General features: G+C 41.5%; 1 protein-coding gene across 1 annotated transcript in view; it reads left to right on the top strand.

Annotated features, from left to right (window-relative positions):
* Positions 1-13,672: 13,672 nt before the first annotated feature.
* sass6 (SAS-6 centriolar assembly protein) overlaps positions 13,673-25,793 on the top strand; it is a 37,940-nt gene continuing 25,819 nt past the window's right edge. The window contains exon 1 of the mRNA XM_052019830.1: positions 13,673-13,969. Coding sequence (XP_051875790.1) covers positions 13,905-13,969 — 65 coding nt within the window. The 5' untranslated portion in view covers positions 13,673-13,904. The remainder of the gene's footprint in view (positions 13,970-25,793) is intronic.

The raw sequence follows: 25,793 nt of genomic DNA, 5'->3' as shown, positions 1-25,793 counted from the left end.
CTTTTTGGCACAGATTTTCTCCCTCTTTCCTTCTCAGCTAATGGTATCAAATAACTGAAAATAACTGAGGGCTTCCAAGAGTTGAGTTGGGAATTCTGCAATGAATGGCTCACCTCCTGCCTTTCAAATTTTTTCCACCATCTAACACCAAGACAAACAAGAGCTTCAGGTGCATGGAAAACCATTATCTCCAGGTTCCCCAGCAGGTCACACAGGACCCTGATTTGGAAATACATAGCTGTCCCACCATCGTCACTGTCTAAAGCCCGTAACTCCCTACCCAATGCATCATGGGAGTTTCTTCTACAGCAGTTCAAGAAGGAGGCTCACCACCACCATCTCAAAGACAATTAAGGTGGGAAAGAAATGCTGGCCTTGCCAGTCACTCAAAGATCTTAAAAAATGAATGTTAAAGAAAGGTACAATGGCAAAAATCAGAAAGCCTAAGATGACTGCAGTTCCAACAAGAAGTTCAATACTATCCAAGGCAATGCGGTCTGATCGGCTGGCACCCAATCCACCAATTTAAACATTTACCTTCCATTTTACACTGTCACCTCAACAAATACTGAATTAACCCTCTAAGGCTTCTACACTAGCATCCCCCAAACAGGGAAGAGTACAAAAGAAAAATTATCCAGAAAAAATATGTATATTTGGAAGTTAGGGATGCATGCACATGTCTGCCGCATAACTTTAAGGATCCATGTGCCTTCAGCTGGAAATTTTAAATTCCTTAGGAAGGGCAGTCACAGAGATCCTTATTTACGTGGCAGGCATGTGCATGCATCCGTAATTTTCAGACATACATATTTTTTCTGGATAACCTTTGGGCCTTCACGCCCCTGCTCCCAAACATGTGATACCTACCTACTTGAAGGACCAAGTAGCAGGTGGCAGGGCACCCCATTTGCTGGTTCTCCTCCGAATCATGCACCACCTTGACTTGAGGGCGTATTCCTTTATTGCCACTGGGTTTAAATCCTGGAAATCTCTAATTAACAGCACTGTGGGGAGATGTGTCAACATGTGGACTGCAGCAGTTCAAGGCAACAGATCACCCTCATCTTATCAAGAGTAATTAGAGGTGGTTAATAAATATATGCTCTCCCCTCCCCTGCCTGCGATGCAATCATCTCCATGAATGAATTGGATAGCTGTGACTTAGGCCAAGGTGTAATGAAGGAATATATATAGAGGCAATTGCATGGAGTTTACTGTCAGATTGCACTGATTGTTCGAATGAGGCTGAGAATGTAACAAAATTGATATGAAGTTAGTTAACTAAGAGAACATAACACAACTTGAATGTCTCCTGGGAAACTGGACTGGTAAAAAAACAAGTGCTCTGCTAATCCCCTCCGTGTCACATAAACTTCATATACTATTATTAATGCCATGTAGAACTAACTTTGTGTATTAAACTAAACACTAATTCCTTCCTGCATAATAGAAAAAGATACAAACATAAAATGGACATCATGATTTTGTAATGAATTATGCAATGAGTTATTTGTATTCATGCACACACAATCTTCAAGTATAATTTGAGGACTGCATCTCTATCTTTTCAAATGGTTTTTGACAGCAATGGGATTACAGAAGACCTACATAGCCTCCTTAACAGTTAGAATTGGCATTTTGCCTTTTAAACTTAAACCATTTAACATTTTTGACCATATGTACCTGAGTAAAAAAAATCCCATATATATAACTTTATGCTCACTTTAACTTAATTTTTTTAACTTTTGACATTTTGCTATACTATACTAGGTTCTCATATTGAGAGGGTTAGTTTTTAACTCATTTTCACCTTTCCCAGCTTGTTAAGTTTTTCTCCATTTATCAACAGCTGTTCCTCAGATCTCTGTTGATGCTGTTCTCACCAGTATTTTGTAACCATAACACAGGTTGATTCACTTTCCTATTTCCAATCCATTCTCTGCAGAAACATCCACTTTCCACATCTCACCCTTGCTTGTTGCCTTCCACAGGTATCCTGAGATTAAAAACTGACTGTGTGGGAGAATTTCAATGGAAAATAAATGTGCCACTATCATAAAATGGCACAGTGTTCAAATGAACAAAACCACTGTGGCACCAGATAAAGTATGGACTGAGTTTTTAATAGAATTATTCACTGACCTATTGAATACTGTCCAATACATATCAGAAGATTTTTTATTTTAACGAAGAAGTTGACAGGTAAATTGTATCTGGTAAAACACTTACAGCTGAAATTTGTGAACTAAAAGCTGTATGTAGTACCTTGGCTACATTTTCTGAAGGATGGGAAGAAGTCCAATTCACTGCAGCCTAACAGTTGCTTTTAGATACAATTGATTGTGGTATTTTGTTTGTGCAAATCACAACCTTTAGCTGTATTCAATACCAACATTGTGTGTAATGCTCTAGAAGGCAAATATTATCTCACCACATCTGCTGCTGTGCCAGCAAATTATAAGCTTCATCAAACACAATCTCTGGTTAAAGTTACATTCTTATGCAGGCACTCCCATAGATTTTCTGAATCACATGTCTTGATACTAAAGTAACCTCTATTATCATTCCAGAACATTCATTTTATGGAAACATTATAAGCAGAGTGCAATTTTTTAAATCATCAGATCGTTGGATCATTCCTGTGGCCAAAGGAGAACTGTTATTCCACAAAAACAATAAATTCTCAACACAATAAACCACAAAGTGGTTAAATCAATGTGTTTGATAGCACCTGTCTCTCATTCAGAATTATATGAATTCAGATCTACCTCTAGACATCTCACAAAACTTGAGTTAACATTGCAGCACTAAAAGAGTGGTTTGTCATATGGACATACATACGAATTAGGAACTGGAGCAGGTCGCTTGGCCTTTTAGGCCTGCTCTGCATTTAACAAGATCATGGTTAGTGTAATTATAACCTAAACACTGCATTCCACTTTGCCCATGGTAACCTTTCAATCCCTTGCTTATCAAGAATCTATCCGCCTCTGCCTTAAAAATATTCACTTTTCTTCCTGATACTCACAACCCTCTGCAGGAAAAAAATCACCTCATTCTAAAATGGGTGAAAAGTGTTTACGTTTATGCTTAAAAACTTCATTTTAGATTGTCCCACAAGAGGAAACATCCACTCCATATGCACCCCTGTCAAGGTCTCTCAAGATCTTATGTTTCAATCAAGTCCCCTCTTACTCTTCTAATCTCCCGCATGGTCAAGCCCAGCCTGTCCAACCTTTCCTAGGAAAGCAATCTGCCCACTTCAAGTATTTCAAGTTCTAGTAATCCTTCTCTGAACTCCTTCCAACACATTAACGTCCTTCCTTTAACACAGAGACCAATATTCAGATGTGGTCTCACCAATACACTGTATAGCTGAAATACAACCTCCGAACTATTGGTCGGACACTCAGATCTTGCTATCTCTCAGAGCTCTGTAATCTCTCACTATTTTACGTACAAAATTGCCGATTTCACAATTTCCCACATTATATTCCATTGTCCAATTTTTGCTGATTCATTTAACCCATCCATCTCCCTTTGCAGCCTACTTATGTCCTCTTCACAATTAAATTTCCTACCCAACTTTGTCATTGGCAAAGTTAGTAACCATACCTTCTGTGCCTTCATCATCCTTGTCATTTATATAAATTGTAAAATATAGCAATCCAGCATCAAGCCTTTTGGCACACCTCTTGTTATCAGAAGGATTGACCTTTGTAAGAGATTCTAAGCTATACCGCCTCTGCCTTTTCAGTGGACATGAAGGATCATTTGCACAGGAGAGGATCTGGGAATGACTCTAGTGTTTTGCACAATTTGCCTCCCTCAGCCATTGCTTTCACAGATTAACTAGTTACTCACCTCACTGCTACTTATGGAAGTTTGATAGATATAAAATGGATGCTGTATTTGCCTAGAAATTCAGTGCTTTATTTCTTTTTAAGAACTTTGAGCTATTTCTGAGATAGGATTTGGTACTGTATAAAAACAAATTCTTCTTTACTATTAATTGTTTTGAACATTTTTTCCTAGTTCCTTATCTGTGAATTCTGTAAATTATTAAGTTTACAATTTTAACACGCAACCATAAGTAAAATATATTTGCAGAGCAACATTGAATTACAGTGCACTTCAGGAAAGTATTGCCATTTACATGTCTGATCTGAAGGATTGGAAAGGGCATGCACCATTCAATACTTCCAAACATCTCGAAGAGCTTCATGGTGTAAAACAAAAAATAGAATAGTGGAAGAGCTCAGTGGGTCAAGCAGCATTTGTAGAGGCAATAGGTATATCTTGATGTTTTGGGTCAAGATCTTGCATCAGGACTGAGAGAAAAGAGGAAGGATTGCCAGTATATAGCAGTAAGAGGGAGGGGTGGGACAAAGGCTAATAATTGGTAGGTGGAACCAGAAACTTTCTGTTTTTTGTTCAAGATTCCAGCAACTGCATTCTCTTTTGTCTTTAGCTTCCTGATGTACTTTGAAGGGTAGTCATAATTGTAGAGAAACAAGCAGCCACTTTACATACAGCAGGAGCTCATAAGCAGCAATGAGATAATTAATTAGGCAGTGAGGGAGAAATGGGGCTCCTTGCTGTCATTTTTGCTGACAGTCTGAGCAGCAAAATTACTAGTTTCAACTGGTAATCAGTACAACATATTTTCAGCATTATTCGCATTATTCACATTACATATTACATTTTAGTAGCATGTGCTGGAAAATCATTTGACACAACCCCAAAAAATATTGTGATGACTGTTGAAAATTGATCTAAGCGCCATAGAGAAATTCATCTCTTTACTTTTTGGCATGGATTCCACTTTCCCTGCCACAATCTTTCCATTTCGAAACTCTACCAAATTATGTCAAGAGTAATGCAAAACTTAAAATTAGTCTACAGTCAGATTTTCAATGGTACTGGTTTGAAAAACAATAGTCCTTCCTTGCTCACAGTACAAACAGATTTTACTAACCCATGAAACTGTGTTGCTTAAAGTGCCAAGATTCAGACTGTATTTTTTGTACTCACTGAGATCCCTGCCTAACATTATATGACTTCAAATGCAACCTTATGTGTGTGTTTGGACTGCTTTGTCCTAGGAAGTGAGTGTTAAAGATAACTTCCTAATCAGCCTGCTGATTATGATGTTTGCCACACCTCAGGGTTTGCTGCTTGTGGGGAAAAAACTTTATCTACCTCTTCCTTCAAACACAATTTGCTCTGCAATCAGTTTTACGTATGGATTTACACTTTATATTTTAATTACTGAAAATGTGAAATTAATTTGTAGGATGCCCAGGAAATGAGCTATGAAAAAAAATATAGAAATGTTGCAGGTTTCCCCAAAGATTGAACTTATGTACTTAAACGACTTCCTCGCAACCTCATGCCAGGAGCTCCTGGCTCTAGTCCTGACAGGTCTCCATCATTCCATTTGACAAAGGACACGTCTCCTGTGGGCAGAGTTCTTCAGCAACTTGTCAGGTCACCTCCGATCCCATGAAGACATCTTCCAACCCCTCTTCACCTCCCCCTACTATTTTCCCCTGCCTCCAACCATCATTGCAGCATCATTTGGTAACAACCCTCACTGTAATTGGAAGAGCTGGTTGTGACATTTACAACTGCTGCGCTGCATGCTAAAAACTGTGAGAACTTGCAACAATTAATAGGGAATGCTGAGCTGAAGCCAACTGAAAAGGGACATTACTATCAAAGGAACTTGCATACTGAGAGACAGCAGCATATTTGGCTGCCTCCAGATGGGCAGACATACTCTAAGATGCCCAGATTAACAGAATTTGTCTGCAGGAGATAAATAAAAATACCTTCCACCATGATGTGTTAGGAGATGATGAAGTTGTCTCCACCAGGTTTACAAGGCTGCATTCCATAGATTTCTATATGACTAGCACTTGAGATAACAAGCTAGAACAAAGTAATACCAGTGCCATGAAATTCCCCAGATATTATCTGGAGGCAGTGGTCTAATACACACATTGATCACACTGGGGGACTGGTGTCAACGCAGGTTGGCTTCTGAGTGATAATTAAACAATTGTACTTTGGTAAATGGTAATTGTCTTACCTCTAAACATGTATATAAAGACTGAATTCTGAACCATTGTGAAGAGTGTCTGGACTGCATCTATAATGTGAACAGGTTCTCTCTCCCCTTATGGTGAAAGACTGATTGAATAAACATATTTCTCTTTTAGCCAAGAATGGACACGTGAGAGTAATTCTTTACTCCTCCACAATGACAGTATTAAATGCAGTGAGGTAAAGTGACAATGCCCTTCTGTGAACCTTGCAGTTGAAAATCATGATCTTAATACAACTTTCACAAACAGCATTAAAATGAAGCACATTGCTAGTTTAATACCAAAAAACAGATTGAGCAAATTCTAAGCACATAAATTTGTAAAGAATAGATAGCATATACATACAATGTTTAATTATAGCCAGTCCTCTCAAATGGAATTGTGTAAATAATTCTAAGACACCATGTTAAAACACATATGAAACTGTGTTTAGCAGCAGTAAGGACCCCAACTTGCACCATTTAAACAGATCATCAACTACTTACATGTTAGTTGGTAATGAAGTTGCAGTTGGCTATGCATTAAACCTTGGGTGGTTCGTACAAAATTATTTTCTAGAGCCTTCTAGAAAATAGAACTCTATGTGTGACGGGAAGGATGCTTTGACAGTCATGCTACCTGGAGTCATCCACATTGGGGAGGATGAGCAGGGGGCCAACTAGGGAGAGAAATATGCTTCAATGAGCAGGAAGAGAAGAGCACCGAACAGTATTGGGTACTTGACAGAAGTTCTCATATCCATCTAACTGAGGAGAAGTGCCTCAGGACATCACGGTTGATGAAGGAGGAGCTCAGAGAGATCAGCTGCATACTGCAGGCACTGCCACAGTCATAGAAGAACCACCATTTCTTTGTCACAGGATCTTTCAATACTGCAACTGCTGATAGATGTAAAATAAATTTTGCAATCTGCTTATTCATTGGAGAGATGAAGGAAGCTCTGTTTGCTAGGAGAGCAAAAGTCAACTATTGCTCCCTTCAGTGGGAGAGATAGTTTAAGGGGGTTTGTGAAGATCTGTAGATTTCACCATTGTCTAAGGAGCAATAAATTACATCCACCTTGGTTGAAAATTCCTCATCAGAAACAGTGGTTATATTGCACGGACCGATGTTTGAAAAACCTCTGAAAGAAACTAAAGGATAAACATGTGCCAGTCTACATTGATGGATCTGCGGTGCAGAGAGTCAACAGCTTTAAATTCCTAGGCATTAACATATGGGATGACCTGTCCTGGGCCCAGCACTTAGATGCGATCACAAGGAAGGGGCATCAATGCCTTTATTTTCTTAGAAAAGCATTGATGCTTTTTTTCTTTACTTTCAACTTGTCACCGAACACTCTAACAAACTTCTACAGATGCACTGTTGAAAGTACCCTTTCTGGTGGCATCATGGTCTGGTATGGCAATTCAAATTCATAGGAACATAAGAAGTTGCAGAGAGTAGTGGACTCTGCCCAATATATCACAGACACATCCTTCCCCGCCATTGGTGGTATCTACAGGAGGCGCTGCCTCAAGAAGGCAACATCCATCATCAAAGATTCCCACCAGAGGTTCAGAAGCCTGAAGTCCCACACCACCAGGTTCAAGAACAGCTACTTTGCTTCAGCCATTTGGTCCTTGAACCAACCGTCACAATCCTAGTCACTACCTCAGTACAGCCACATCATGACCACTTTGATCACTTTGCACGAAAATGGACTTGTTTCTGTTCCAATTGTGTTCTTTCTTGTAAAAATTGGGTATAATTTATGTTTCATTTACGTTTTCTTGTGAATGCTGCTTATTTGATGCTATGTCCCTGTGCTGTTGCTGCAAGTAATTTTTTCATTGTACCTGTGCATACGTGTACTTAAAGATTTGCCATGATCACCCACTGCAGCAACTGGATAACAGCACATGGAGGTGCAGGAGAAGAAGGAGGATGAGGATGAGAAAAAGCCAGATGAGCAGAAAGACTAAGGTGGAAAACCATGCCAGTAGCCCCTTTCTTTTTCCTTTTCCAGAGGCGGTTTATTCAATGATTACAGAATCACATTAATACAATATTACAGTACTTCACGATACACACGATTTACAGTTTCAAATTTATAACATGGCCATTGCTATCCAGAATGCACTCAAGCCCCTGTGGCGCCCACCAGTCCCAGAAATCCTCCATTGTACTCGTGAATATTGCGTGCTCTTTCTCCAGGGACACATGGGCATGAACATAACCCCTGAAGAGGGGCAGGCAATCGGCTCGGGTAGAACCCTCGACTGCCCGCTGCCTAGACCCCTGAATGCCCAACTTGGCTAGGTCCGGGAGAAACCAACCAGGAGATCCCCTGAGCAACCCACCCCCCTCCCCACTGGGAGACTGAAGATCAGGAGATGGGGCTGAAGTGCAGCCAAAATTTGAGGAGCAGACCCTTCAGAATCGCAAATGGAAGTGACATTTGCCCCTTTCTGGCTCTGATGACAGACAGCAGTTAAACTGGTAGCACTTCAATCAAAAAATTAAGACTAACACCCTCCCTTTGATTCTGACAGTGGTCCTTCTTCTGAAAGCATGAATCACGCTGCTTCAGCAACTTTCCAGAGAATTGTTCTGTAAAAACATCAAAGCAACCAAATAGCAATTAATGACATTTGCATCAACTATCAACCCCTGCAGGGTCTTCGTGTTTGTTGTGGTGCTCCTGTGCATTGCTTCCCCAATGACATTTATGTGGCTGGTGGAAAGCTGTTGAGATGGACTGGAGGTGGGAAGCTCTGAATAGCTCAGAGCCTAGATAACGTCCTCCCACCATGGCTGGCAACAGTCTGAGCTAGCTGATTAACACACAGTAGCAAGATTACCGCTGGAGCTGCAGAGGAAAGAAGACAAATTTTGTCAACCTGAGTGAAGACAGCAGTTCCATTCTTTGCAAAACCTGTTACTTCCCCAGGGCAATGTATCAGCTATCCTAGGAATTTGTTGGAGAAAAGATCGCTGGACTGATGCGACATGCTGAAAATCTCATTCAACACTGGTGCTCAGCAGTTGAAGATTCTGCTACGGAGTCAGATTTTGGGTTGTTTCTTGTGCTGCTGCAATGGGAAGCATTAAGATTCAACAAAGTTGACTAACTAGCCTATGTTTAGTCTGTTTCTGCCTCCCACCGCTTCATCTTCATTGATTTGAGGCTGAAACTCAAATACCAGGACTTGATGTTCCCTTCAAAGCCATAATGTAATGTTCACATCCACTCAGGAGTCTTGTACTGTGTGGAACCAAAAAAAAACCCAAACTACTGCAGGAGATACCAACGTGCCAGAAGAGAACATGGCAACCTTTAAGCTGTGGCTTGTGAACCAGAAGGAGTCCTGGGCTTGCCCTGACCACAGCTGCAACTCCCACCCCTGGGGAATTCCTTCCACTGTCACTGATCCTGTCTGCAACTATTCCATGATTTCATCATTTAAGTTTGATTAATTATGAATATTTGACCATATTATCCTGGACAGTCAGTGAGCTTCCTGTATCTTGGCCTTTGCCCTGGGAGCTCACAGAAAGTTATGGCCAACCAAAACATAAAGTTTACAAATGCTGTAATTTGAAATATAATAAAATAATGCTGCAAAGAAGACCAGACAGGATGACGATTTGAGTGTATATCCTTCATTGGGTTATGATATTGTGTTGGATGTGACCAGCTTTGTAAACATAATAAATTTGTTTCTTGAGGAATAAACTGGCCCCACTGGCACCAAATGATTACCCTTCTTCATGTCATAAAAACATACAGCACAGAAACAAGCCCTTCTGCAGCAAGTTTGTGCTGACATTCTGGCACCCATTTACACTAATCCTACAATAATCCCATGTTTTTTTATTATCCCCATATTCCCATTAACTCCCCCTAGATTCTACCACTCACCTACATAGCAAGGCCACGTTACAGTAGCCAATTAACCTACTAACCTACACATCTTTGGGATATGAGAGGAAAATGGAACATGAGGAGGAAATCCAGTCACAGGGAGAAAGTGCAAGCTCCACACACACTGTACAGAGGTTAGGACACAGCAGCTCTGCTAGCTGCATTACTGTGTCGCTAGTTACCTCTTTCTCTTTTATATTTATTCTGATTTAATTGACACTCTGAAGTAAGCTCCTCTCTAAGTCTTGACATTGAGACCCAGAAATTCTCCAGGTGTGATTCTGGCTGAGCTTCATAACACCATTACTACCATTGTGATCAGGTTCATTCAGAGGGCAGTGTGACCTTGAGCACAAATTATCCTCCAGAACTCCCTGATCTCATTCACATTAAAGAGGCCAATCTGGTTACCTTTGCTTTAAAAAAATTAAGTCTTTGGTTTTTCTCAGATTGTTTTCTCTGGAGCATCGGAGGCTGAGGGGAGACCCAAATGAAGTATATAAAATTATGAGGGGCATAAATAGGGTAGATAGTCAGAGTCTTTTCCCCATTGTGGAAATGTCAAATACTAGAGGGCATAGCTTTAAGGTGAGAAGGGGCAAGTTTAAAGGAGATTGCGAGGCACATTTTTTACACAGAGTGTGGTAGATGTCTGGAACACACTGCTGGGGGTAGGTGGGGGGGGGAGGTGAGGATTGAATGCAGATACCATAGTGATGTTTTAGAGTTATTAGACAGTCAATAAAGCATACAGGGAATGGAAGGATATGTATCATGTGCAGGCAGATGGGATTAGTTTAAGTAGGCATCGTGGTCAGCACAGACACTGTGGGCCAAAGGGACTGACCCTGTGCGGTACTGCTCTATGTTCTCTAGTCTTCTGGCCATGACTTCACAGGTGATGACTATATGTTTAATCCATGGAGCCCAGTAAAGCTTACTATATGGTGCAGGCCATCACAGAAATACTGGACCTCCTTGTGGCATCAGGCATAGATATTTCTCGATTAGGCAAAGTCCAAGTCAAGTCGAAGTCAAGTTTATTGTCATATGCACAAGTACATGTATGCACAGGTACAATGAAAAACTTACTTGCAGCAGCATCACAGGCGCATAGCATCATATAAGCAGCAATCACAAGAAAAACATAAATTAAACTTAAATTAAACATGTTTCAAGAAAACACAATTAGAACTAAAAAAAAAGTCTGTTTTAGTGCAAATTGATCATAGTGCTGCTAAACTATAGTGATTAGGGATCAAGAACCAAATGGTTGGTGGGAAATTACTGTTCTTGAACTTGGTGGTGTGGTACTTCAGTCTTCTGTACATCCTGCCTGATGGTAGCTGTGAGAAGATGGCATTGCCCGGATGGCGGGGACTTTTGCTGATAGATGTTGCCTTCTTAACAAACTACCTCCTGTAGATACTACCGATGATGGTCAGGGATGTGCCCGTGATGCATTAGGCAGAGTCCATGACTCTCTGAAGCTTCTTATGTTCACCACTAAGAAAGCAGATAAATCAGATATCTTGTCCACTTTCTTTCAAGTATTACCAGTTACTGTCAGAAACCAATGACAATTCCAAAGAAAATTGGCATTTATGTGTCAATTACCACTTGGTTGGAGGGGCCATAATCAAATGGAATCCAGCCCCCACCTACATGTGAAAAAATATCATCCATTCTTTTCACTGATGTTGCCTGATCAGCTAAATATTTCCAGACTGTGTACCTCCAGCAGCTGCAATCATCTTTTGAAATAAAAACAGCAAATACTGAAAATACTCAGTAAGTCAGCTAGCATCTGCAAATTGTTCTGGTTATCTATTTTGCTTCCATCATTTTGTCAGAACCCATTTAACCCTGAAGTAACACCTAGTGTTCACCAGTATGTCTGAGGCCTTCCTCGACCAGTGGGCATTGGTATTCTGTTATTTGAAGGGGAGCATTTTAATTTTAATTGATGATACTTATGCCTTTTATACATGGTAGGTCAATCATCACATTCCAAAAACCAGGTAAGAAAGTACTTTGACCAACGAAAGACTGTGGGTAAGAAAACATCTATGACCTTGTCCTTGAAAAGAGTTATAGCATCTCATCCTGTCTTGTCTAAGCTTTGATGTCAAGAGCAATCACTCTCACCTCACTTCTGGAATTCAGCTCTTTGCTCCATGTTTGGACCAAGGCTGTGCTGAGGTCGGGAGCACAGTAGTCCTTGTGAAACTAAAACTGGGCATCAGTGTGTAGGTTATTGGTGAATCAGTGCTGCTTGATAGCACTGTTGATGACAGCTTTCATTGCTTTACTAACTATTGAGAGTAAACAAAACGTGTGGTAATTAGCTGATTGGGTTTGTACTGCCTTTTGCACAGAGGATACCTTGTGGACAATTTTCCACAATGTCAGTTAGAAACCAATGTGACAATTGTACTCAAGCAGTTTGACTAATGGCTCAACTTGTTCCAGAGAACAGGCCTTCAGTACTACAACTTGGATATTGTCTGGTCCCACATCATGGAGTAGTATAGTGATCCAGCATGGAAACAGGATTTTCAGCCCACCGAGTCCACACCAACCAGCAACCACCCAGTTACACTAATCCTTCATTAATCCCATTCTATTTATTTTTTCCATATTCCCATTAATTCCTCCCAGATTCTATCACTCACCTATATACTAGGGGCAATTTACAGTGGAAATTACCCTTCCAACCTACACGCCTTTGGAATCTGTGAGGAGAATGAAGCACCCCAGGAAATCCACAGTCACAGGGAGAATGTGCAAACTCCATATAACCACCAGAAGTTCAGACTGAACCAGAGTCACTGTAGCTGTGAAGCAAAGGCTTTACTGTAGCGCTGCCCCACAACCTTTGTTCTATTCAGTGCTCTCATAGAATCACAGCACAGAAACAAGCCCTTCGGCTCAGCTCATCCATGCTGACCAAGATGCCCATCTAAGCTAGTCCCATTTGCCCGTGTCTGGCCCATATCCCTCTAAACCTCTCCTATCCTTGTACCTGTCCAAGTGTCTTTTAAGTGGCAGGCATGGTAGTGTAGCGATTAGCGTAATGCTGTTACAGCGCCAGCGACCAAGGTTCAATTCCAGCCACTGTCTGTAAGGAGTTTGTATGTTCTCCCCGTGTCTGCGTGGGTTTCCTCTGGGTGCTCCGGTTTCCTCCCACATTCCAAGGACATATGGGTTAGAAAGTTGTGGGCATGCCGTGTTGGCGCCGGAAGCCTGGCGACACTTGCGGGCTGCCCCCAGAACACTCTACGCAAAGATGCATTTCACTGTGTGTTTCGATGTACGTGTGACTAATAAAGATATCTTATCAAACGTTGTTGTTGTACCTGCCTCAACACTTCCTCTGCCAACTTGTTCCATTATACGCGTGAAGAAATTGCCCATCAGGACCATTTTAAATCTTTCCCCTCCTATCTTAAACCTATGCCCTCTAATTTTTGATTCCCTCTCAGCCGGGTCTGGAATCCATTGAGCATGAGAATGGTTTCTGCAGCGCTTGGCATCCCAGGATTTCTCTCGACGTGTCTGCTGTGCTGGGAGTTCAATGAGCCATCCGGGCCTAGAGAGGGCACCAACGAGCTGAGGGTGCGTCCCCTCTTGTTCGCCACACGGGCGGGATGATCGTTGGCAAAGTTGTGAAGGTGGCGGGAAAGCGGCCGGGAACCGGTAACCCTTGGCAACGGAGAGCGATTGAGCCGGAGCTGCGGGCCCAGCGCTGCCTGTCCTGAGCCCGGGCGTTGAGAGCGGTCCCCGGAGAGCCATGCAGGAGCGCTGAGCCGCCGCCTTTGCCGCTGGGATTGTTGGCCGCGGGTACCATGAGGTGAAAGCAGGTGCAGGATCCCCAGCGCACGATGGCCGAGGAACTGTTCTGTCAGAGCGCTGCCGTCCTCGTCAAGTGTAAGGACTGTGAGGACAGGTGAGGAGCGGCTGTGGGTCCGCCTCTCCCCGGGCCGGGGCCGCAGGGCGGCGGGCGGCCTGTCTCCGCCAACGCTGCATCTAGGGGTGAAGTTCCCGAGCGCTCCTTGTTCACTGGGCTCCATGGTGGCGACTGAGGGCGGAAGGCGCGGAATGTCCGGGCCGGCTGGGAGTGCACGGAGCAGCACCAGGGCTCCCCACCCCGTCCCCTCCCCCCCCACCCCACCCCGTCCCCTCCTCCCCCCCCCACCCCACCCCGTCCCCTCCTCCCCCCCCACCCCCCACCCCACCTCTCCCCCACCTCTTCCCCCCCCTTCCCCCCCCTCCCCCCTTCCCCCCCCTCCCCCCCTTCCCCCCCCTCCCCCCTCCCCCCCTCCCCCCCTCCTCCCCCCCTCCTCCCCCCCTCCTCCCCCCCTCCTCTCCCCTCCCCCCCTCCTCCCCCTCCCCCCCTCCTCCCCCTCCCCCTCCTCTCCCCCTCCCCCCCTCCTCTCCCCCTCCCCCCCTCCTCTCCCCCTCCCCCCTCCTCTCCCCCTCCCCCCCCTCCTCTCCCCCTCCCCCCCTCCTCTCCCCCCCCTCCTCTCCCCCCTCCTCTCCCCCCCCCCCCTCCTCTCCCCCCCCCTCCCCCCCTCCTCTCCCCCCCCTCCCCCCCTCCTCTCCCCCCCCTCCCCCCCTCCTCTCCCCCCCCCTCTCCCCCCCCCTCCCCCCTCCCCTCCCCCCCTCCCCTCCCCCCCTCCCCTCCCCCCCCTCCCCCCCTCCTCTCCCCCCCTCCTCTCCCCCCCTCCTCTCCCCCCTCCTCTCCCCCCCTCCTCTCCCCCCCTCCTCTCCCCCCCTCCTCTCCCCTCTCCCCCCTCCCCCCTCCCCCCCTCCCCTCCCCCCCTCCACCCCTATAGTACTAATGTATATACTGACCTAATAGTAAGTTTCCCCTTTAAGTATGAAGATGCGCCTGATCGAGACTTTCGGTCACTTGGTGCAGAAGATCCTCATAGTTTTCAGGGTGTTGGTTATTAGTGAACCATTGAATAAAAGTGAAATGTTGTTTGGATAATTTTGGGAGTTGGGAAAATTCAGTAAGGCTGCCTGTGAGTTCAGTAAAATGAGTTTGTTACGCCACCACCTGATTATGGCAGATTACTTAGTACGAAAATCAGTTGTGGCAGGCTGTGTTTCTGTGTCAGCTATGCGTTCAATCCCCACTCCAGGGATTTCAGCACGAACATCGAGGTTAATATTCTAGTGCAGTGTTGCGGAAATGTTTCACCTGGCAGAAGTTCTTTTTGTGATCCCATGACATTTGAATAAGAGCTGGGAATCCCAATTCTTGGCCAGTATATATCTGTCATTCAACACTGGAGAAAATAATGCGAGATTTCTATGCACAAATTATTTGACATGCTTCCAAAGTTTTAATGACCAACGTGGATTTTTTTTCCATTTGCCTTTAAATTCTTTGCATTGTTCCAAGGTGCCTTGTATAGATGCATTTTTTGTGATAGATTTATGTTTGCATGTAAATTGCAATATACATGGATTAATTGATATTTTATTGAGTTGTCTTAAAGACATTTTCTTGTGGCGTAAAGTATAACACCTTTGAGGGCTGTGCAGCATAATATATCTTCTATCTAATCTTGATTAAATGAGCCGATTATTGTGCTGCCAGAGTAATGAATGGCCCCATAGATCGCTGTTTTGTGTTGTTTAATGGCACAACATTGTGATGGTGCATGAGTAAGGAAGTCTGCAATTTGGCCTTGATGAGACTGCACCTGGAGTATTGGCTTTCTTACCTTAGAAGGGATGTACTTCCTCGGTGGGAGTGCAGCAAAAATTCTGTATGAAAGATCAAGGAGATTGGGACTGTACTCTCTGGAAGAATGAGACAAGATCTCATTGAAACATTCAACATTCTTAAAGGATATTTCATCTGTCTGAGAGGCCTGAGAATGGGGAATATTGTTTGAGCAAGGAATAGGGCACTTAGAATTGAAACGAAAGATTTTGTCACTCAAGGATGATGAACCGTTGGAGCTCTCTACCTGAGGGAGCTGTAGAGCTCAGTTGTTCAGTTCATTCAGAACAGAGGTCAATAGAATTTTGGACTTGAAGGGAATCAAGGGTTTTGGGGATAGTGAAGGAAAATGATGGAGATAGAAAATCAGCCATGATCTTACTGAATGGCAAAGCAGGATTGAAGGGCTGGATGTTCTTCTGCTCCTATTTCTTATGTTCTTGTGGTTGGACTTTCTCTGGTGCTTATTATTTTTTTTAGAACATAGAACACTACAGCACAATACAGGCCCTTCGGCCCACAATGTTGTGACAACATCTTATCCTGCTTTAAGATCTATCTAACCCTTCCCTTCCACATAGCCCCCTATTTTTCTATCATGTGTCTATCTAAGAGTCTCTTAAATGTCCCTAATGTATCTGCCTTCACACCTCTGCAGGCAGTGCGTTCCATGCACCCACCACTCTCTGTGTAAAAAAAAACCTTACCCCTGACATCCCCCTTGTACCTTCCTCCAATCACCTTAAAATTATGTCCTTTCATTGTTAGCCATTGTCGCACTGGGAAAAAGTCTCTGACTGTCCACTTGATCTATGCCTCTTATCGTCTTGTACACCTCTATCAAGTCACCTCTCATCCTCCTCTCCAAAGAGAAAAGCCCTAGCTTGCTCAACCTATCCTCATAAGACATGCTCTCCAATCCGGGCAACATCCTGGTAAATCTCCTCTGCACCCTCTCTAAAGTTTCCACATCCTTCCTGTAATGAGTCAACCAACTGAACACAATTCTCCAAGTGTGGTCTGACCAGAGTTCTATAGAGCTGCAACATCACCTCACAGTTCTTGAACTCAATACCCCAACTAATGAAGGCCAACACTCCTTATGCCTTCTTAACAACCCTATTGACCTGCGTGGCAACCTTGAGGGATCAATGGACGTGAACCCCAAGATCCCTCTGTTCCTCCACAGTGCCAAGAGTCCTGCTACTAATCTTGTATTTTGCCTTCAAATTCGATCTCCTGAAGTGTATCACTTCACAGTTATCCGGGTTGAACTCCATCTGCCACTTCTCAGCCCAGCTCTGCATTCTATCAATATCCTGTTGTAATGTACAGCAACCTTCTACACTATCCACAACACCACCAACCTTTGTATCATCAGCAAACTTACTAACCCACCCTTTCACATCCTCATCCAAGACGCTTATAAAAAGAACAGGGGTCCCAGAACAGATCCCTGTGGAACACCACTGGTCACCGACCTCCAGGCAGAATATGTTCCATCTACCACCACCCTCTGTCTTCTATGGGTGAGCCAATTCTGAATCCACACAGCCAAGTTTCCCTGGATCCCATGCCTCCTGACTTTTCTGAATAAGCCTTCCATGAGGAACCTTATCAAACGCCTTACTAAAATCCATGTATACATATATCCACTGCTCTACCTTCATCAATGTGCTATGTCACATCCTCAAAGAATTCAATCAGGCTCGTGGGGCAAAGCCATGCTGATTGTTCCTAATCAGCCTATGCTTCTCTAAATGCCCATAAATCCTGTCTCCAAGAATCTTCTCCAGTAATTTGCCCACCACTGAAGTAAGACTCACTGGTCTGTAATTCCTAGGGTTATCCCTACTCCCTTTCTTAAACAAAGGAACAACATTTGTCACCCTCCAATCATTTGGCACTAAAGTATGACACTATGGAATACCGGAGTGCCAGCAAATCAGAAGGTGACTTTTGAAGTTGAATTTCGTCGAGCACCTTCACTCTGGCTGCTGCAATGGCTAGGATCTCTCAGTGGCTAGCCACTTCCCATTCCCCTACTGACATGTCTATCCACAGCCTCTTCTGCCCAGTTGAGGCCAGACGCAGGTTGGAGGAGCAGCACCTCATTCTGCCTTGGTAGTCTCCAACCTGACGGCCTCAACATCGATTCCTCTAACTTCCAGTATTCCCCTCCTCTGTTTTCCCCTTTTTCCACTCTTCCTCTCTCCCCGTTTTCCCTCACTCCTGTGGCCCCTCACTCCTCTTTCCCCTACCCTGCTGTCATGACCTGCCCATCACCTTCCTCCTGTCCCCCACCTCATTCCCTTTATTCCATGGTCTACTTTTCTCTCCTACCAGATTCTTTCTTCTTCAGCCCTTTGCCTCTTCCACCTATACCCTCTCATTCTCTTGGATCATTCTCTTTCATCCCCCCCTCCCCCACCCACTTACCTTCCCCCTTCTCCTGGACTCGCCTATCATGTGCCAGCTTGGATCATTCTCTCCCCTCCCCCTACCTTTTTATTCTGGCTTCTGCCCTCTTCCTTTCCAGTCCTGATGAAGGGTCTTGACTCAATGTCAACTGTTTATTTCCCTCCATAGATGCTGCCTGACCTGAGCTCCTCCAGCATTTTGTGTGTGTATACTTGTTAGTCCTTGCTTTCATGAAAGGACATTTCAGTTATGATCATCCACACTCAATATGCAAGCCTTAATACCCTCTTTAGGATGTCTAGGTGCAGGGATACAATCTAATTGGATTGGATTCTTTGCTCAGGAGACAATTCTTTTCTCCAAAAAGAATGCTAGAATAGTGATCCTGAGTTAGCTAGAAAGCTATAATGCCAGTTACGATATACACTAGTAAATTTGTGACTTTTCCTTGGAAGGACATAATTCAGAGCAGTAACTTCTCATGTCAGTCCATGGTTTTCAGTAGGATCATGGTTGAACTAGTATGTGAATTCTCTTTTCCCTCATTACATCCCTCCATCTGTCGAACAGAATTTCCCTTTCATTAAAATGTGTTGACTATGTCTAATCGTATTGTGATTTTATTTTTGCTCTCAAACTGTATTTTTCCTATTTATAATTCATGTTTTTATCTCTCTCATTTATTGAACAACAGTGTTATAGCTACAACATTTCATTTTATGGGGACTTATTAATCCAGAGATTTCTGGAAAATATCTCAATTTACTATCTCTCTAGCATCTCCTTTTAACCCTCCGCTTTTTAAGGCTATTGGGTCCAGGGGATTTGTTAGTTTTTGAATCTCTCGTTTTTGTAAGTAGCATTTTTTTTTAGAAAATAATTTTCTTCTCTTATTAGTTTCTTGGTGTTGCATAATTTCCAGTATTCTTTGCATCTTACATTAATGTGAATATAACCATTTAAAGTCTTTGCCATTTTGTTGTTACTCCATTATATTCACAATTACTCTAGGCTCTCTGTAAGGGATCCACTTTTGCTCTTTTGCATACCTGTTAAAGCTCTTTACAATCAGTTTCACCTATCCCCTGCCTGCGTGCGCTCCTACTCCTACCCCTCCCCACTCCCCTCTTCATATTCTGGCGACTGCCCTCTTCCTTTCCAGTCCTGATGAAGGGTCTTGGCCCGAACGTCGACTGTTTTTTCCCTCCACAGCTGCTGCCTGACTTGCTGAGTTCCTCCAGCACTTTTTGTGTATTTGCTCCAGATTCCGGCATCTGCAGAATTTTTTGTGTCTCAGTCTGCTTTTATCTTCTAGTTTCATTCTGTTTTCTCCCTCTTTATCCTCATCCTCTTGGCTATTGCTGATTTAACAAAAAAATCCTTTTGCTATTGTTTGACAACATTGTGACCTTGACATAAGAAATTCTGCAGATGCTGGAATCTGGAGCAATACACAAAAAGTGCTGGAGGAACTCAGCATCCATAGAGGGAAATAAACAGTCGACGTTTTGGGCTGAGACCCTTCATCAGGACTGGAAAGGAAGAGGGCTGAACCAGAATAAGAGGGTGGGGGGGAGGGACAGGAGTACGTGCAGGCAGGGGATAGGTGAGTTCAGGTGATAGGGGAAAGGCAGTGGGTGGGGGAGATGTGAGATCTGGTACTATGCTTAATTACTCTTATCAACTCTGGTTGTGCCACTCATACAGTGAACCCAAGGAAATGTGTACATGATAAGAGTTGTGACTTTTTTTAAATTTTTGCCATTGCTTTTCTATAATAATTTCTTTAAATATAATTTTACACTTCCTGGCAGAGCTAAATCTACTGAGAAACATAGGAATTTATGGTACAGCAAAATGTTTTGTCCAACTTTTTGTTTACCAGCAGTTAAGAGAGAAATGAACCTTTTCTCAGCTGCCATTTCTGCTCTTTCTTGAGAAATGAAAGAAGATTACAAGACTTAGAGACAGCACTTAACTATGTGTACATGGATGTGTTCTGGTTGTTGTGCCTGTACACCACAGCTTGGAAGTCAGGAACACACTGGGGGTTAGATGTTGTTGTTTCCCACCTCACTCTGCCTTCTGATTGCACTTTTAAGTTGAGGACTTTCCATAATGTCCTGAGCTGTGAGGTAGATATGTATCTGGCCTCTCTGGCATTATGATATCCATATCTGGCCCATCCAACATGGCCCCATTCATTTGAATGAAATCACCTACATTTTATTGAAAATTTTAACTGAGTATCGGTTTATTTTTATTTTTCTCTGTATATTTGTTTTGAATTAACAATGGCTTAATCTGTTTAAATGTTTTAAATAATCCATTTGAAATGTTTTTAAATGTTATTAAATGATTTTGATGGTGCTGCTTTGTCTCGCACTCCTTGTGGGATAATCATGGACCGGAAGCTTCGGTTGTGAAGAGCTGCATAGCCATAAATACCAATGTGGTTGGAGGATTCAATCAATTAGAATCTGGCCAATAAAATTTGGATTGGTGCAATTCAGTCATATAAAAGCATCCTTTAAGGGGTGTGGATTTCTGTATATGCACCATACATGTTGAACACCTTGTGTTAGTTGCCCTTTTAAAAAGGAAGCTGAACATAGGTTATGTACTTCCTTGTACGACATGAAAGATGAAATATTTGTCATTCTTTTTTCTACTTTATACCTACTTGTGGCCATTTATGATCTGATATTCACAGATGCTTGGAAGCAAATTGTCTCTTTACTTGCTTTGGCATGGTATTGAAAGACTTAATGGAAACTAATAAATTGTGGAGGGGTTTGAAAATTGGAGAAAGAGTAAAAGTATATGAAAGTGTATAAAGTGCTCTACTGAGAATGTGAAAACCTACCTGACTCCAAGGAAGCTTAGGATGACCAGGACTGGATTTGCTTCTTTTGCTCTGTGCAAACATTACTTCTAGACTTCAATAATTGGAATGGTTATAAGTTATACAAAATATAACTTTAGAATTATGGAATCATGAGGAGCCATGCTGATCCCATTGCTGGCTGCTGTAGTTCCATTGGGGGTGGTGGTGGGGGGGGGTGGGGTGGGAATACAATTTAACCTTGGAGCTTGTAAATCTTCTCAAGGACATTGTAACCTTCCTAAAATGTGGTGACCAAAACTGGATGCATTACCCCAAGTTGTGGGCTAACCATTGTTTCATAAATGTTAAGAATAATTTGATACAGTTCTGCTGTATCCAACTGTAATCTCAACTCAATTTTTTTTCTTTCTATTAACATTGTCTGGTCTATTGGGCATTTCTTAAAGCGTTGTCCTGAATTTCACACCTTTCTCTCAAATTACTTTCATTAACCTATCAACTAGATTTTTTTCCCCCCATAGCTTATCGTCATGGTAATCTTGGCCTTGCCCTATCGGAGAGATTCTCTTTTCCTACCCATTTCTTCCCTCATGCTCATATTTCCATCTTTCACAGTTCTGTCAAAGGGCCTTTTGACCAAAATGTTAGCTTGGTTTTTCTTTCCACAGATGGTGTCTGACCTGCTGAATGTTTCTATCATCATTTTTGTTTTTATTTCAGCTAACCTCCCTGCTTTTGTACTCTATGTTTCTATTTATGCAACTCAGGATCCCATATGCATTACTAACCACTTTTTTGACTTGTTCTGCCACATTCACAAGTTTATGCATGTACATAGCCAGGTGCATTTGTTTCTACACATATTTCAGTACTGTGTCATATAGCTTGTGTTGACCTTCATTATTTCTGCCAAAAAGTACTTCATGCTCTGTAAACTTAATTTGTTATTTACGTGCCCAATCTGCCAGCCTTTCTATATTTTCTTGCAGTGTGTTACTAACTTCCTCACTGTTTTCCACACCTCCAAGGTTGCAGTCATCTGCAAATTTTGAAATTTTACCCCACAAACCCATATAAGTCCCTAAAACATATTTTAAAAGTGATCCTGATCCTATCACTGATCGCTGGGGCACAACACTGTCAATGATCCTCCAGTCTGACAAATAACTTTTTAACAGTAAATTTACTTCAGTGATTTCATAAACACAGACATTTATATTTTCAGCTGCTTTGGAGTTCAACTAGGTAAAATTTCAATATTTTTATTGTATGTTTGTAATTTGAAGCTGGAGAATAGATTGCCATTTTGTTTGATGTCCAGCATAATTTCTGATCTGCTCAGAAAGCATACCTGAACCTCGTACATAGGAGTTTACCTATATATGAATGAGTTATTTTTCTCTCCCTGCGCGCCAAATTTCCCCATAATTGATATTAGACTAACAGTGGGAGTGTTTTATATTTTAAATGTGTAGCACTTTTAACATAGTAAAAACTGTAAAATTCATTTTTTACATTTTGCTGGATCTCATCATTCCTTTTTTCTGTACTGTTTTTGTAATTTATAGTAATTTTATGTCTTTGCGTAGTATTGCTGCCGCAAAACAACATATTTCATGTCATCTAAGTCAGTGATAGTAATTCTGATTCAGAATTGGACAAACCACATCTGTTTCAAAATACAACAGAATTTTTTGCTTAATCACCGCTGGTGATTCCATTCATTTTTCTATGAAAACTGTAAACCTTTGCTTCCTGATTCAAACTAAGTTTCGTAATCTAAGCGATCACTGGGCCATTAAAACTGATTTTAGGACCTCATTGGCTGTGAGCTTTAATGGCATGAAGAGGAGAAGTTTTACAACAACAACTTAAATGTAACTGATCTATACTATTTTTAATTTCCTAATGGCATTCATGTCATATTGTCAGGTAGTAATCTCAAACATAAGTTTGAATCTGCTGGGTTTGAATTTATGCAACAATTCCTTAAAGCTTTGAATTTTTAATAACAATTTAGTCAGAATACAACTTCATATTAGATGTATTGAAAAATGAATTTGCAAGATTATAAGATGAAACAGTAAATTATTTTTTTCATCCCCTTTTTCTCCATCTTTTCAGAAGGTTTCATTTTTACATTATTCTTAGTTTTTGCACAAAATGGTAGCAGAACTAAGTTTGTTTATATAAGTATATTTTTTAAATTGAAGGTAATTTAATACTAATTTTAAATAGAAATTTTTGTCAATTTCACTCTGCAAAATGTGGTATTGAAAGTTGTAGCTAGTTTAGCTGAGCTCAGCTAGTTGCATAGTCTTGGACTTAAATTCAAGTGCTCTGATAGACTATGAAAAAATATATTTTTGTAGCTGGTAATCATTTTTGATGCTTCATTGTCATTATCAACAATTTGTTAATTATGGTGGTAGCAGTCTTCGAGAAATGTGACTTTGCTTGGCTAATGCTGTTTCGGATTCCACATTTTTTTTTCTATATAACAGCTATGGAGTTCAGGTAGAGTTGGACTTCAGTTACTATCCAGAAATCGTCTCTCTCATTATCTGACAAAATTTCTGATCCAGGCTTTCCTGTTCCTGAATATAGTAGATTGGGAAGATTGTGCAATTACAATGTAGTTGCAGATTTAGCCAAGAAAATGGCCATCATTTTCATTGCTTGCCAAATTGAAGAGGAAGGAATCCTTCTCACCACCCTGTTTTGTTCCAAATGGTGTGATACAGTGAAGTGTACTGATTCGTATTGTATTTGCTGTATATTGTATAGCAATGTTGAGTGATGCAATGTGGGAGGTGTTGCTCTTCTGCCTAACAAAGAAGTTGTTTTATCTTATAAGGACTGTGAGCATTGACTGAAGTTTCAAAAAATTGAGTTTGTTTATGCTTGGAGAATTCGTATAAACCATTTTAAACTGGAAGTGGTTAGGTTTATCATTTCCTCTCACAGTCATGGGCTTGGATGGTTTCTAGGCATCTGATGCATCAGGTAGCTTCTGGGAAAGTCTGTTAAATCCTTGATCACTGTTGTTGAAAAGTGTTCAACTATTTTGGAAATGATGTTACCTGGTCATGAGTCATGACTTCTTTATATCATCACAAGTGTGAATTTTGGTAAACTACCCAAGCCTTAATTTTATCTGAATGCATGATAATTGCCAGTATAATGATGTTTTATCTGATTGCTATCCTTATCAATTTCCTATATGGATGTAACACATGCAAAATCTAGAAGACACTCAGCAGCTGGAAACACTTCATCAAAGAAATCCTTGAATCTTTATATTCTGTGGCAGGATGAGGTCATTAAGAACTAATCAGAATGAGCTGACAGTATAATTGTGGAAATAATGATCAGTGCTGTATCAGAGTGGAGATCTTGCTGTTTGGGTGAATGGTGCAGTTACTAAACTTCATGAAGAGCCAGTGGGCAGCAGGAAAAAAGTGGTGACATAAATGATACCATGACACATTAACAATTCCTCTGAAGTAGTGCAACATTGTTATTAACTGTTAGGATATCCTAGTTGCGAGTAGACTGATAAAGGCGACCTTTTGTGTTATTGGGGGTGGGAGTGGAGAGGAGTTGCATTCCTAGAAAATGGTCCATATTGCAACTTTTTATACTGTAAAACCATATTACCTGCACATGTATTAAGTAATGCAACTTGGGGGAAAAGTTTGCTTTTAGTTATTTACTTTCTTCACATAAATGCCAAGAGAGTGAATTTGAGTCATATCTCAAATTCTTGGGCAGTGATTTGTGAATTCTGTAAGGGCAAATTTCCATTCCCAAATAGGTGTAACACAGGGGTCATGTGTATAGCATACTGAAGTCAGAATGGGAAAGCCTGATTTCTGAGCAGTGTTCTATGAAGGTACAAGATGAGTAATTGGAAAAAATCAGCAGGATTTACAGGAACAAACGAGTGATTCTAAGATTTTCGTGAAAATTTTGATAGATACTATGTGACTAGAGTGTGTTAGACTGCAAAGGTTTCAATGTACCATCTGATATGAAGCTGTACTCTATTTTGCACTATCTTTTTTGAGTAGAATGCACTACCAGAAAAAATGCAATGCAAGTTCAAACTTGGTATATAACATTATAGATGCAGGCAGAAGAAAAATCCACCTTGTCTAGCCTTTCAGGAGATGCTGAATTTTTTTAATAGTAAAAGGAAATGAATTTAACATATGTGAGAATAAATGTAATCAAGTTATTGTGAAATCTGTTGAAAGCAAATATTTTTTGGCCATTGAGAAGAGCTGCTTAGAATGGCGTTAATGAGTAGCAAAAATTGCTCCTTTTATTCTTAGTTTAGAATTAAAAATTAGTAACTAGTGCTGTTAAGTGTTTGTCAACTCTCAGTTTGAAACATTGTTGAATTTTCATTTCACTGAAAATTATGTATATTTACAAAATTCTTGATAGAAATGAGCTTGTCCTTAACACAGTATCCCACTAAATCTCTTCGTGCTATTATTTTAATTCTTGAAGCAAAATTAAAATGTCCTTGTATGAAATTAAAAAGAAATTTTATTTGTTTTGAGTAGCAATAAGCCTTTAAATTATGAAAACAGGGAATCTTTTGATATGGCATTTGTTTAAATTTTAACTATTTAGATTGTGGACTGATGCTGTGATATTTTATCTGTACCACATTCCTGAATCACTAAATGAATACTTGTACTAATTGCTTCCTGTTCTGTTGTTAAATTCTCTGAAACGTTAAATCATCCACTG

This window comes from Pristis pectinata, chromosome 7 (genome assembly GCF_009764475.1).
Source record: "Pristis pectinata isolate sPriPec2 chromosome 7, sPriPec2.1.pri, whole genome shotgun sequence".
Taxonomy (NCBI): Eukaryota; Metazoa; Chordata; class Chondrichthyes; order Rhinopristiformes; family Pristidae; genus Pristis; species Pristis pectinata.
Note: the sequence above shows the minus strand (reverse complement) of the source record. Positions and strands in the feature narration are given on the sequence as shown.